General features: G+C 43.4%; 1 protein-coding gene across 1 annotated transcript in view; it reads left to right on the top strand.

Moving 5' to 3' along the window:
• Positions 1 to 13,420, top strand: part of LOC123361683 (ABI family member 3 binding protein) — a 409,913-nt gene that overhangs the window by 355,177 nt on the left and 41,316 nt on the right. The window contains exons 46-49 of the mRNA XM_045001759.1: positions 929 to 1,012; positions 2,627 to 2,737; positions 9,735 to 9,866; positions 11,175 to 11,243. Coding sequence (XP_044857694.1) covers positions 929 to 1,012; positions 2,627 to 2,737; positions 9,735 to 9,866; positions 11,175 to 11,243 — 396 coding nt within the window. The remainder of the gene's footprint in view (positions 1 to 928; positions 1,013 to 2,626; positions 2,738 to 9,734; positions 9,867 to 11,174; positions 11,244 to 13,420) is intronic.

Below are 13,420 nucleotides of genomic sequence, written 5' to 3'. Positions count from 1 at the left end.
TTAAGTTTAAGTACACAATGTTCTGAGTCATTTGGAAAGTAAATTGTGATAAAACTTTGTTGTGATTAATTGTTTTTAACATAACATACTGAGCACATTCAGGAGAACTATTCAGATGGATTGTCCACAAATGTGACAAAATTGCAGTGACTCTCCTCTATCTCATTTTACCAACATTAGCCATTGTGCAGCCAATGGGATATGTAAATGTACCCTCATTTTGTTAGGGGAATGCATATTAAGATTAGTCTACATGTGTCTTAATTGTCAATATGTAAAACAGTTACTCCAAAAATAGTTATGTACCAAGAATATTGATGTTGATCTTTATAGTGCCACTCAACTTTGGGGTTTTTTTAAATCTCTTTACAATTCTTGTAAGTAGGGCAGTCCTTTATATACAAACTGAATTTTACCCACATTTTGCCTTCAGTAGTCCAAATATGGTGTGTGTTTGGTTCAGTGTATCTCCAGTGGTTCCATATTGGGGATGAACAGACAGTCTTTTCTAGGAGGAAAAAAGAGCTGGCCCTCTACAAGAGTCAGAACATTTAATTTATGTATTGAAAAAGGAAACAAGCATTTTCTCTATCGTGTTGGGCCCTAGCTTTTCTTGAGTAACCATGGCATCTCACTGCTGTTACCCAGCCCTTGCTCTCACTACTCCTTTCTACCGCTTGTTGCCCCCTTTTTTGCGCCATGTCTAAAATCAGATTGCCATCTCTTTGGGGCCAGAGCCAATATCTTCTTTCTTGCACTAGAAAGCAACTAGCACACTTTGAGGTTCAATAAATGTAACAACAATGAATGATAGGTGTATGTTCTGAGGCTCATGTTTGTTTTAGCTAGAGTTTGAAAATGAGTTTTGTGTGTGTGTTTTGTCATGTATACATTTACTTTATTTTCTTTTATTTTGCATGTGACAAAGAAACAGTTCAGAATTTTACCAACTTTCTCATGGGCTCAAATATATCACTGGAATCCAATATTACAAGGAAAAAGCCAGATTCCGGTAAGATTAATTATGAAGACTATGTCACAGTTCCTCACAAATGAGGTTAGTGATAAAATTGCTTTTTTAGATGACAAAAAACAAAACAAAACAACACTATGTCTACTGAAGTAGATAAAATAGGATCTCTCATTTCTCATCAGAAAAATACGTCCTCATGGCTCAGGAGACTGGTGATAGAATAAAGAAATTTGCACTTCTAGATCATCAGTTCATATCCAGCCCAGGTTGCTGGGGACCAAATGTTGTTACCATCTGATGGTTGTTTGGCAAGCTATGTGGTGAAGCTGTGTGGTCAAGAAGCCACATTACAAAAACACCATCACAGTTGGTACTGATTGGCACTCTTGTTGAGAGACCCAAGGATGGAATGGGTCTAAATGAGACAAAATTACCATCTAACCCATAAGGATACACCCTACAGGCTAAGATTGAGGACAATTAGCAAGGCAGTATGAGGAAGCTTGCACTTCCTCTGTATGTGCTGTATCTGTCCAGGGCTGTCAATTTGGCAGTTTTCACAAGAATTAAATTCCCATGAACATTCTACATTTTTTTAAAGCATTCATATTGTCAAAATAATAAAACAATCACTCTGTTCATGCTTTAATGGGTTTTTTGTGGCTTATTAGCTTATTAGGAATTGCATGCTTTTAATGCAAAGGAATATATACATGGTATCATTCTGCCTTCATTATAAGAACCCATACTAACTGCTACTTTGGCGTTTTTGTTCACTAGCATTTAATCTGAAGAAAAAATTAGCATCTCTCTGAAGCTGTGCATGAATTTACTTTTATGCTCTTACTGATATTTTTGAAAGGCTTTTCCTTTTGAATCCTGTCTGATGTTAAAACTTCAAAGAATGTGTGCAAAGAAAAGCCTCCTAAATTAATTATAAACTGGTGTGTTCATAATCCCGAGACAGAACACTGGCACTTAATTTACTTGGGTAAAAAAAGAGAAACAGGGCTTACAAAATCGAGCCATATTGGTCATTCAGTGTAGGGAAGTTTGCACTGCCCATGCTGTACCTGTTCCATAACTAAACTATTTAAATCTTCCTTAAAATTTGTTAAAAATAAAATAATCATTTAGTATTTTTGGGTGACGCCAGCTTTGTGATGAGCAATGATGCAAGGTAGTAACAAAAAATATATACAGTATTGATGGGATTTGGGAATAGGACACTTAATTTGCAGAATTCCAAATGTTCTCAGCTGGTGGTTATCCTTTGGAAGAAAAAATATCCAGTTGTGCCTACAGGAATGTTCTTCTTGACAAAAGTAACTGTGTATACTAAATGAATCTCTGAAGCATTTGTATAACCTGTCAAAGAAAGGAGCGGTTCAAATGGACTGTCTTGGCTGCCTTGCTTTGATGAAGGCATGGTTTAATCCTGCAGGCATACACTTTTCCTGCAGAGAATTTAAGGTCAATATGTAACTTCGTTCAGGATCTCCCTTTCTGTGCTTCTGCTATTCTGAATGCTGAAGCACATGCCATAAAATTTTGTTTGAGAAGTCAAAATAAAGCTGTTAGCCCTGTTTCTCTTTCTGATTACATGGTTTGTGGTTAAATAGCTAACAGTACTGTCTTGTAATATTTATACAGTAGCTACAGCACCTGGCCGTCGGCATCCTCCCTTAGCTCCTGCCAAGCCCACACAGGTGCGAAGAAAACCGTTGCCTCCAAACACAGTGACTGGTAAACCAGGGAGTGCAGGTATTTCAGCCTTTTCATTTTCAGTTTCAGTTTTAATGCTTTTGGTTGCTGTGATGTGCTGAATAGCCTTAACCCCTGTTGATATCCGTGGGAATTGAGCGCAGACAGAACTTCACAGGATCAGGTCCATTTTTGTTAGCTAAGGCAAGTTCTGCAAGGTTCCCACTTGAATTTCCTTGGATATCTGTTTTATGCATACAAAGGATGGATCTGATGAAGCGCAGGCTGAATATGACTTGCACCTAAGCTACCCTCCTGAGATGAGCATGCCTAATGCTCTTTTGCCTTCACACATAAGTCCAGTTCCTTCTCTAACCAGATTTCAGTATAATCAGTCCTACTGGTGCAGCTGAAAGCATAATGGAGTGATGCAAGTTAAGTCAATATTTCCTTTTAAAAGAGTTACAGTAGATAATTTTATGACTAATAATAGCATTTACAGTTATCACATGCATGTCTCAGATAGCGGTAATCAAACATCATGCCTCAGGATAGATCTGTAACTGATTATCTGTAAGAATCAGAAAGGGAAAAATGGTGTCCAACATGTGCAGCATTACAGAATTTTCAGGGGAATTCGACCCATAAAAAATCAGGGTTGGGATTTGCAAAGCAGTTCAGTGGATTTAACCACACATCTTCTATTGAAAATTAATGGAAAGAATGTGGCTAAATCCTCTGCTGTCTTTGAAAATTGCAGCTCAGTTATTTACTACTACTACTGGAGGCAGGAAATCAGACCCATAAGACTGATTGTCTGTTCTAGTATGATTAATACTTTTGTGATTCCAGTATTCCTATTTATATAAAAAGAACAGGAGTACTTGTGGCACCTTAGAGGCTAACAAATGTATTTGAGCATAAGCTTTTGTGGGCTAAAACCCACTTCATCAGATGCATGCAATGGAAAATACAGTAGGAAAATATATATACACAGAAAACATGGAAAAATGGGTGTTGCCATACTAACTATAACAAGGGTAATCAGTTAAGGTGGGCTATTATCAGCAGGAGAAAAAAACCCATCAGGATGGCCCATACCCACAATAAAATATAAAAGTTAAACAAAATATGAAGATAGTCACTGAACTTTATACAACTACTTCCAAGCAAAACTGTACTTCATGATTTATTATTCTAAAAGAATACTAATCCAGGTGACAAGTATCAGAGGGGTAGCCGTGTTAGTCTGGATCTGTAAAAGCAGCAAAGAATCCTGTGGCACCTTATAGACTAACAGATGTTTTGGAGCATGAGCTTTCGTGGGTGAATACCCACTTCGTCGGATGCAAGTCATACCCACTTGCATCCCACGAAAGCTCATGCTCCAAAACGTCTGTTAGTCTATAAGGTGCCACAGGATTCTTTGCTGCTTTTACTAATCCAGGTGAGTCTCATCTTACGCTGGGGTTACGTTCCACTGTCAGCGCATAAAGCGAAAATCGCGTATAGTCAAAATTACCTTGAGTGTAATGGCAGGCGGAATCGCCCGCACTACAGGTACAGTATTTAAATTGCTATTTTTCTCTCTTTTTTTTTTTTTTTGCCAACTGCGCAAAGCTGAATTCGCGCATGTTAAATGCGCGTAAGACGAGACTCACCTGTACTATGCATTATTAGACAATCTTGAGCCTGCATCCAATAACTGTATTGCAATTCTCTAATTCTGTTTAGACCAAATGGCAGAAATACTTCTTATGTTAAACTGTAACATATATCACAAATATTTGCATTTTCTAAAAGTTTGATTTTATTGAAATGAAATCCATTACTACGGACAACATTAGATTTAGTTCTATGGTTTTGTGACTTATTGCAAAATTGTGTTAAATGAAACCTGGGTTATGTTTGTAATAGGTCACTGGCTTACAAATAAAAGAAAGAAATTAAGAATGGTTCAAGCTATATTGCCTTCATTGTTATTTCCAGGGTCTGATGTATTGATACATGCATATTACTTTTTGTGTGAATGTAAGTACTCATGAGTGTGAAAGGCTGCTAGGTCTGACTAGAGGCAGGCAAATGTGATGCAAATGTATCCCAGTCAGATCTTCTAATTCACCTCAATTTTTGGCTTCTGATGTTAATTCTAGGGTAGAGATTGCCAGTTGTGCAAGCTGGTGTGCGCTGGGCACTGTGTTCAGCAGAGGAACTCACTTTGTGGAGACATTAACCAGTTTGCCCCAGGTCTCCAGTATTGAAATGTTGGTGTGGCGTCAAACTATTGCATTACCTGTTTCTCCTCTTACCACACGCAAGAACAAATGCACATGAAATGTTGTGGGCCTATTTTCCCCCTTGACATAGCAGTAGTTCCAGGTGTGAGTTAATGCTGTTTGTTGATTAATACATTTTTAAATTTATGTTGTAATTGGAGCATGTTGGGGCAGTTTCATCCTTGGCGTGATTCCATTGATTTAATGGACTCAGACCAGGGATGAATTGGGTCCAGGTTCTGCTCATTGTTACACTAGTGCAGTGGTCCCCAAACTGTGGGGTGTGCCCTCCTGGGGTGGGGGGGCAACAGAGGAACATTTGTGGACCACATGGTGGAGCCCTGGCCAGCCCCCACAAAGGGCACAGGGAGGGAGCGCCACCCAGCCCCACTCTGCGCTCAACCCAGCTCCGTCCCCATACACAGCTCCAATCCACCCTATGCTCCACCCCCAGCCCAGCTCTTCCCTCATTCCCTCTCTGCCTCCAGCCCCAGCTCCTCCCCTATCCCTTCAGCCCAAGCTCCTCTGCTGAGGAAGCCTTGATTGTGCAGTAATGGAGGAGAACGCAGATAGATTCCATTGCTGGTAAGTGGGGGCATGACAGGAAAAGTTTGGGCACCAATGCACTAGTGTAAATCTGGAGAGACTTCTTTGATATCCAAGAGTTACTCCACATTTGCACTTTTCTTCATTAAATCTCTGATACATCTACCAGTGTTTCATATTTTCATCCTCTTTTCCCACAACTTAAAGGCCAATTTACATATTAGCTAGTAACTGTCATAGAATCCTGGACTTTAAAGATAGAATAAACCAATTAGCTCATCCAGTCCATCTTTCAGGGCCAGGATTTTCTTCGATCATACATTTCCTAATGTTTTGTCCAGTTTAGTTTTAAATGTCCCAAATCATGAAGCTTCCACCAATTCTCTTCAGAGACTATTCCACAGCCTTAATTAATTATGCATCAATTTTCCCTTTCATAATTTTTTCCCATAGTTCTTTCTTGTACCACCATTGGAAATTCTTATTAGTAACATTTTATATACAAGCTGAATATTACGGGAGGAGTTATTGCTTAGCCATTCAAAATCTCCAAAAAGGAAATAAGAGATTTCTATAAACATCCTGAAATTTAATGGCAAGAATGAAAGCCTTAATGGAATTTCCATTTCTGTCCTTACATCTGATTGACCAAAGCCACTGTCTGTTTGGAAGCGATGTTCTTGTGTATCATACAGAGCTGGGCAAATAACAGATATTTCGCAGTTCAGAAAAATAAAAAATGAATTGTGTTTCAGATCAAATTGAAATTTTTTTATTTAATTTTTGGCAAATTGAAAAGTCAAAGTAAATTTTGTTTTGGGTTGAATGAAGAGTTAGGTTTCTATTTAGAGCATTTTTTTCATGTGTGTATGATGGGATCCTTGGGGTGCAGCCTGGGACTGTGGGACCACTTTGCCCCCTTAACTCTCTCCAGCCTGGGCTGTCTCTCACAATGCCTTGCTAGTGATCAGCAGCAAACCCCTCCAGGTGGTGTTATCACTCAGCACAACTGCACGTGGAGACCCCACACCCAGCTATATTGCATGAATACTCCCAGAGCCACTCATGAACCACACAGAAAAAGGCATCAGAGCCAAATCTCTCCAGGTCCCAGCACCGTACCTCAGGAATATACCGTCTTACACTGCTCAAGATGGTCAATGCAAATTTATTAATTGGCTCACCACTTCATCAATGGAAAGTGCATATACACCAGCCTTTGCAAAACCTGAGCAGATTTACCACACACTTCATACAAACTCACTGGTAAAGATAAACAGTTAAACAAATTTATTGACTATAAAAGGTAGATTTTAAGTGATAGGCAAAAAGTCAGAGTTAGTTACCAAAAGAAATAAAATATAAGCACGCAGTGTAAACTCTCAACCCCATAAGACTGGGCAACAACTGGGCTAGACTAAGCAGTTTTTCTCACCCCACTGGATATTGCAGTCCATAGTATACAGATTTCACCCTTAAAATCTGGGCCAGTCCCCTCAGTTGGAGTCTTCAGTCTTCTTCTCAGTGTCTTTGTTGCTTGCAACATAGGTAGGGGCAGGAAAAAGGCACAGCATGTGGCCACTGTGTCTGTGTCAGTCCCATGTGCTTGGGGAACACAAGTCCAAGCATGTCTAGGTGCATTGCCAAGTCTCCAGGCAAGGTTGAACAATTCCCCCGGTGAGGCCTCATGCAGGTGAGTCATTGCATTGTAGCTCCCTTGCTGAACAATACTTGTTGATGGGTGGATTGATACCCTGCTCGGGTGTTGGTTACTTTCCTTGCTGTTGCCTCAAGGGAGCTAATATCTGGCTGATTACAGCATGTTTTAGTGACAACCATACAACACAATTATCATAACTTCATATGCATTAATGATATACATATATGGATAGAGAAATGACTTTTAGTAGATCATAACCTTTCCCCTGATACCTTACAAGGCATGCTTTATATGTAAGATCACGATTATATAAAAATGAGGATTTGGGGCGCTCCAGGATGTCCCCCAAGGTATAGAATGTTACAGTGTGTCTATAAAATTATAGGAAGTTTTTAAATGTAATCATTTTGAACCAAAACAAGTGAAATGTTTCTTTTTGAGGGATTTGTTTCTTTGTTTTTACTGTAAATTTGGCAAAATTGATATGAATTTGCAAAATGTTTCAGTGTTGGCAAATCTGCATTTATCAACAAAAAATGTTTTGTTTGAAAAGTATTGACTATCTCTAGTGTCATGATAAGCAGGGAGCAGGCCTAAATTATATAGTATTTGAACTCTTTGAGATTTGCTATGCAATATTTGTTAGAAAATATCTGACCTTTTTCAAATTTAATTTTGGACTTCCACTTACTTTTTTAAAACAAACTACAGTAGAACCGCAGAGTTACAAACACATCGGGAATGGAGGTTGTTCATAACTCTGAAATGTTCGTAACTATGAACAAAACGTTATGGTTGTTCTTTCAAAAGTTTACAACTGAACATTGACTTAATACAGATTTGAAACTTTACTATGCAGAAGAAAAATGTTGTCCTCCCCTTTTTTTTTTTTTGTAGTTTACGTTTAGCACAGTACTGTATTGCCTTTTGGGGGTGGGAGGGTCTCTGCTTCTGCATGGTTGCGTATTTCCGATTCCAAATGAGGTGTGTGGTTGACTGGTCAGTTTGTAATTCTGGTGTTTGTAACTCTGATGTTCTACTGTAGAAATATTTTGCCACAAACCATCCACCTCTTCAAATACTTGTCTTCATCATTTAATTGATACCAGATAGGGTGACCAGACGTCCCAATTTTATCGGGACTGTCCCGATATTTGCTTGTTTGTCCCGCATCCTGACCGATGTTCAGTCAGGACACGGGACAAACAAGCAATTTTGCCCTCTGCTCCAGTGCACAGGCGGAGCCCGGAGGGGCTCTCGCCCTGCCCCGACTCCGACCCCTCCTTCCCCCATTGGATCCCTCCCCAAATCCCCGCCCCCAGCCCCGGAGATGCCCCTCCGTGCGCAGCAGCCTGGGTAGCCCTAAATTGCACATGGGCCATGACTGGGGCTGGGAGCGCAGCATGGAGGCTGCTCCAGCCCTGCAGCCTGCGGGGCAGCGCGGTGGGTCCGGGGGCAGTGCGGAGCAGGCAGGGCCCAGGTGGGCAGCGTGGGGGCGTGGAGCGGAGAGAGGCTGCAGGGGTGAGTGTCCCAGGTGGGGCAGAGCGGACCAGCCCCTGCTGCTGCGGGGCCGGGGCGACGGAGCCCAGAAGTGGCTGGGCCGGGAGTTGCAGGAGGGGCCCGGTCGAGCGCAGCAGCAGGAGGGCGGGGCAGTACCTGCAGGGGCATCCCCAGGTCCGGCCTGGGGAACCGGCTCCCTGTACTCGCCCATGGGGGGGGGCAGCAGCTTTCCGCGCAGGGACTCCGACGGGGCTTCATCTCTCGCCACATGCGCACCGCCCCACAGGGCGGGCTGTAGGGAAACCCCACCCCGGGGTGGAGGCAGTGGCAGCCCTGTTCAATCCCCTGTGGGACCCGAGCAGGACTGAGGGGCTGGGGCCTGCTGCTCCCACTCTGGGGCCGCCCGCGGGATTGCACCAGCTGGGCACCTTCTCCTACAGGGGGAGGTGGAGACGAGGCGAGCTGGTGCGGGGTGGGGGGGAAGCTCCGGCGGCTTTTTTTTTTCTTCACCACCCCTGCCCGTGTCTCAATATTTCAGTTTTGTCATCTGGTCACCCTGATACCAGGAGAGAATAAAAACAATATCCCATGATCTAAAATAATTAAAAATGGCAAGTAATTTAGTCATTTATTTTCAATGGAGAATAATAGCGCTATTCATCAACGCCTTCTCAAGATCGATATTGCTTACTATAAAAAGGGTCTGTCCAGCCCAGAATAAAACCAGCCTACCCAATTTCTGGGCCCATTGTGCTATAGATTGTACAAAATGTTGGGCAGAACTAATGAAAGTTATGCTGTTTGTCTTGAATGGATTTAGAACTGCCCTAGGAAATACTGTAACAAACTTTTTAGGGTTCCATTGTTCAGCAGTGTAAATTCAGCTGTAATTAGGACAACCCTTGCTGGCTGTCTCTGTTTACATCCATAATCCTCCTTCATACTATGGACTTGGTAATGTGCCCACCATGTTGAGTATGCAAGTGAAAGGAACTTAAAAACAGTATTACAGTGGAAGAGTCCAAGTCTCAGTTACTGAATTTAGCTCTCTCATCATGTACCTTCTTCCACATAGGAATTGCCTTGAAGTCACGAGCTCCACCTTCTCCCACAACTATTGTAGCTAAATCTACTGGACCAACCATATCTCTGAAGATGGAAACGCCAAGAAAGAAGCCAACAGTTTCTGCTTCTCCAGAGGACTATGGTAAGCATGTTAGGAGCAGTTTTGTTTTATCTTTGTTTGTTTTTATCTAAAGTTCAGGGAGCTCCTGTATTAAAGTTCCATGCAATTCAGCTACTTGATTGTATCAGTCACTTAAATTTTTGTTGCATCCCTTCCCCAAACACTTGTGTTTATGTTATCTATTTAATATAAGGTCCTTTGGACTGGTTCTGATTCTGATCTCACTTACACCACTTCTGCACTAGTGTAACGCCATTGAATTCAACTGACTTACTCCTGATTTGCATCTATGTGAGATCAGAATAAGGCCCTTTGTCTTCTGAGAAGTCTGTATATGCCTCACACACTTTTGATACTTACTATAGAGGCCACTTGAACTGTGTTGAGGAACCACAAGATGTATATATCCGCCTAGTTACTCTGATAATCCAGCCCCCCTGCATATAAGAAGTAATATGAGATGGGTACATGCCACTAGATCTGGTTTTTAAACTCATCTGAGTTTGGGAAAATAAGAGCTGCTTCACTTGGAAAGTTGTATAAAGCACTAGTGTAGGCTGCAATAACTTAGGGACCCGAGATTAAAAAGAGACAGATGCAGAGTGCTTTTCTTAATTTTATATAATGTAATATAAAATATTTATTCAAACCTCTTCAGATTTATCAGGCTGAAATATACCTTTGAATGATTTCCCACTTGTGACTGCCATGGTGCCATATACTTTGATGGAAGCAGGGTTTGCGTCTAAGTGCAGAATTTGGTCCATTTTGTTTGCCATAATTAATATTTAATTATAAAATATTAACTTCATGGGTCCTATTCTGCTTTTTCATGTACTTCCACTGGCTTCCAGCATACTTGCACTTCACTTTTATTGATTTTAATGGGAGTTGCATGCTGGGAAGACAGAATTTGGCTCATGTTTGCCATTTTGATTGTGGAAGCTCTACTGAATCAATGTAATAGTCTAATGTGCTTATGGAGACTGAGCCAGACCATGAGTTAAAGGGTGGAGAGTCAATGTGATGCAAAAAGATGCTTTGTTGGAGCTTTAAAAAGGAGTGTGGATATTCTGCATGGGCTGAATTCAACAGCAATAATGAGCTCAGTCATTTGGGTAATGATTATCCTTGTTTTGGCCGAGAAGCTAGGCTTTTATTTTCCATCACAGCCAAATTCAGGTGACTACTAGGAGAAAGCAAAAATGACAGCAAGCATGCACCACGGAGAGGTAATGTAGAATGGCAGATGAAATATGAGGTGTTGTCATTTTTATATTGTAACATGATGCTTTTATGAGAATTTTATTGTGACTGTGTCTTCCTCAGTTAATACAACTGTCTTCAGCTCGAATCCTACATCAGAGACTGATTCTCTGGGCAAACAACGGTTCACAGGTATGACTGTAATGGTTACATTCCTTGGTTATTAAGTCAGTTTTCATATATTTCCCCATCTATATATATCTGTAGAAGTGTTGGACTCATCAGTAGTGCACCTCCTCATGACCAGGAATGGTGTAGCAGTTCTCTCCCAGTCTGGCATTCCTTGCCAATAGCCACTCTGGTCTTCTGGTGGTCCATCTCTTCCCATGATTTGGCTCTTCAGCCAGGTGATGATTTAAGTCCACCTCTTCTACGGTGTAACGGGGCAGGATTCACTCCTGCAGCGCCTCCTGCTGGTCGTCCAGGGAATTAGCATCTCCAGCCTCTGGAGTGCCCTCTGCAGGCCACTGTCCCTCTTGCTGCTGGGCCCGAGTCCTTCCTGGATCCTGGTGCTCCTTTCAGGCTGGGGTGCTGCCCCCTGGCAGTATCCCCACAGATCTGGGTCTCCCCTCCCCGGGGAATCCCCACCCTCTATCCCCTCCTCGCCTCAGTGGCTACTGCCAGTCACCATCTAGCCCCTGTTCACTGGGGCGGACTGCAGTATAATTGCCACTCATCACTTGCAAGGGGGGTTTGTACCTGGTGCCTCTGCCTGCCCTTGGGCTGCCCTCTGCAACCCCAGAACCTTTCTTTGCCCTTTAACAAGGGCCTGCAGCCTTGGGGGTTTCTAGGCCGGTGCTCTGGCCATCCCCCAGCCCTGCTCCAATCTTGGTACCCTACTTAGTTCCTAGCAGCCAGGCCCATCCCTCGCCACATCTAGAGAGAGAATATCTGTGCGCTCCTGGCCCACTGCCCTCTTATAAGGGCCAGCTGGGCCCTGATTGGGGTGTGGCCACATCTGTGGCTGGTTCCCCAATCAGCCGAGGATTGCTGCTTTTCCTAGCAGCAGCCCTCTCGCAGTCCCAGCCCTCTCCCAGGGCTGATTTCAAGCCCTTTAGGGCAGGAGCGGGTGGCCACCCCGCTACATACGGTAACAGAACAGTCGAGCAATTTATCAGGTCTTCAGACCCAACTCTGGGCCCCATGGTTGTCAGTCCCTTTTCTCAGGACTTTCCATCATCCCTCTCCCCTTCTCTGGCTTAATGTCTGCTCAGCAGTGGCTGGTAAGGGAACCTGGACTGTCCCACTACACCTCGTTCTAGCTCAGGGACCCTGTAACCAGCAGTAAGGAATCCTCCATCCAACTCTTTGCTGTTCTTTCCTTGGACTTCTTCCTTTCTCAGGCCTTCAGCCCCGCAACTCTCTGGGCTCACCCTTCTTTCAGGGCCAGAATCCCCCTCACCAAAATCCCAAAGTAAAAGTAGAAACTTAAACACCATTCTGCCCTCCTCTGGCTCTTTCCACTCTCTGATTCCAGGCCAGGTCTACAATAGGATGTATAGGTGGATTACCAATGCTGGCAGGAGATTCCCTCCCATCAGCATAAGTCGTGTCTAACCTCAAGCAGTACAGCTGGGGGGAGGGATAGCTCAGTGGTTTGAGCATTGGTCTACTAAACCCAGGGTTGTGAGTTCAATCCTTGAGGGGGCCACTTAGGGATCTGGGGCAAAAATTGGTCCTGCTAGTGAAGGCAGGGGGCTGGACTCAATGACCTTTCAAGGTCCCTTCTAGTTCTAGGAGATTGGTATATCTCCAATTATTACCTTTATTAGCTGTGCCGCTGTAGTGTTCTAAGTGTAGACAAGCCACCAGAGAATAACTGCAGAGTACCTGCCTGTTTTCTTGCAACCCTTTTCTACCACAGCTTCCTGTCTTTATACTAACCCCCATCTCCTCCCCCATCAGTAATTGGTAGAACCCTGCACGGATACAAATTTATGTCCGTGGATATAAATCGGTATCCAGTGAACCGCAGGGCTCTCCCAGGAACTGCAACAGCAAAAGGAGCAGAACGTGGGGCCACTGCTCCCAGGAGCCAGTGCCCCGCTGGCAGCTCCGCCAGTATGGTTGTACCACCCGCAGCCCCACCCCCATCCCTTCCACATAGCTGTCTGCATCTCCTGTCTGGGGGAGTGTGCACCGCTTGAACACAAGAGCATGACCAGGGACAGCTGCTGGTGAGCCTGGTGACTGGGAGCGGTTCGGCCATGCCGGAGCTGTCAGCACGGGGCGCTGGCTCCTGAGAGTAGCAGCCCCAAGTTCTGCTCCTTTCACCACTGCGGTTTCCAGAAGATCCCTGCAGTTCCGCG

Source organism: Mauremys mutica, chromosome 1, assembly GCF_020497125.1.
Source record: "Mauremys mutica isolate MM-2020 ecotype Southern chromosome 1, ASM2049712v1, whole genome shotgun sequence".
Taxonomy (NCBI): Eukaryota; Metazoa; Chordata; order Testudines; family Geoemydidae; genus Mauremys; species Mauremys mutica.
Note: the sequence above shows the minus strand (reverse complement) of the source record. Positions and strands in the feature narration are given on the sequence as shown.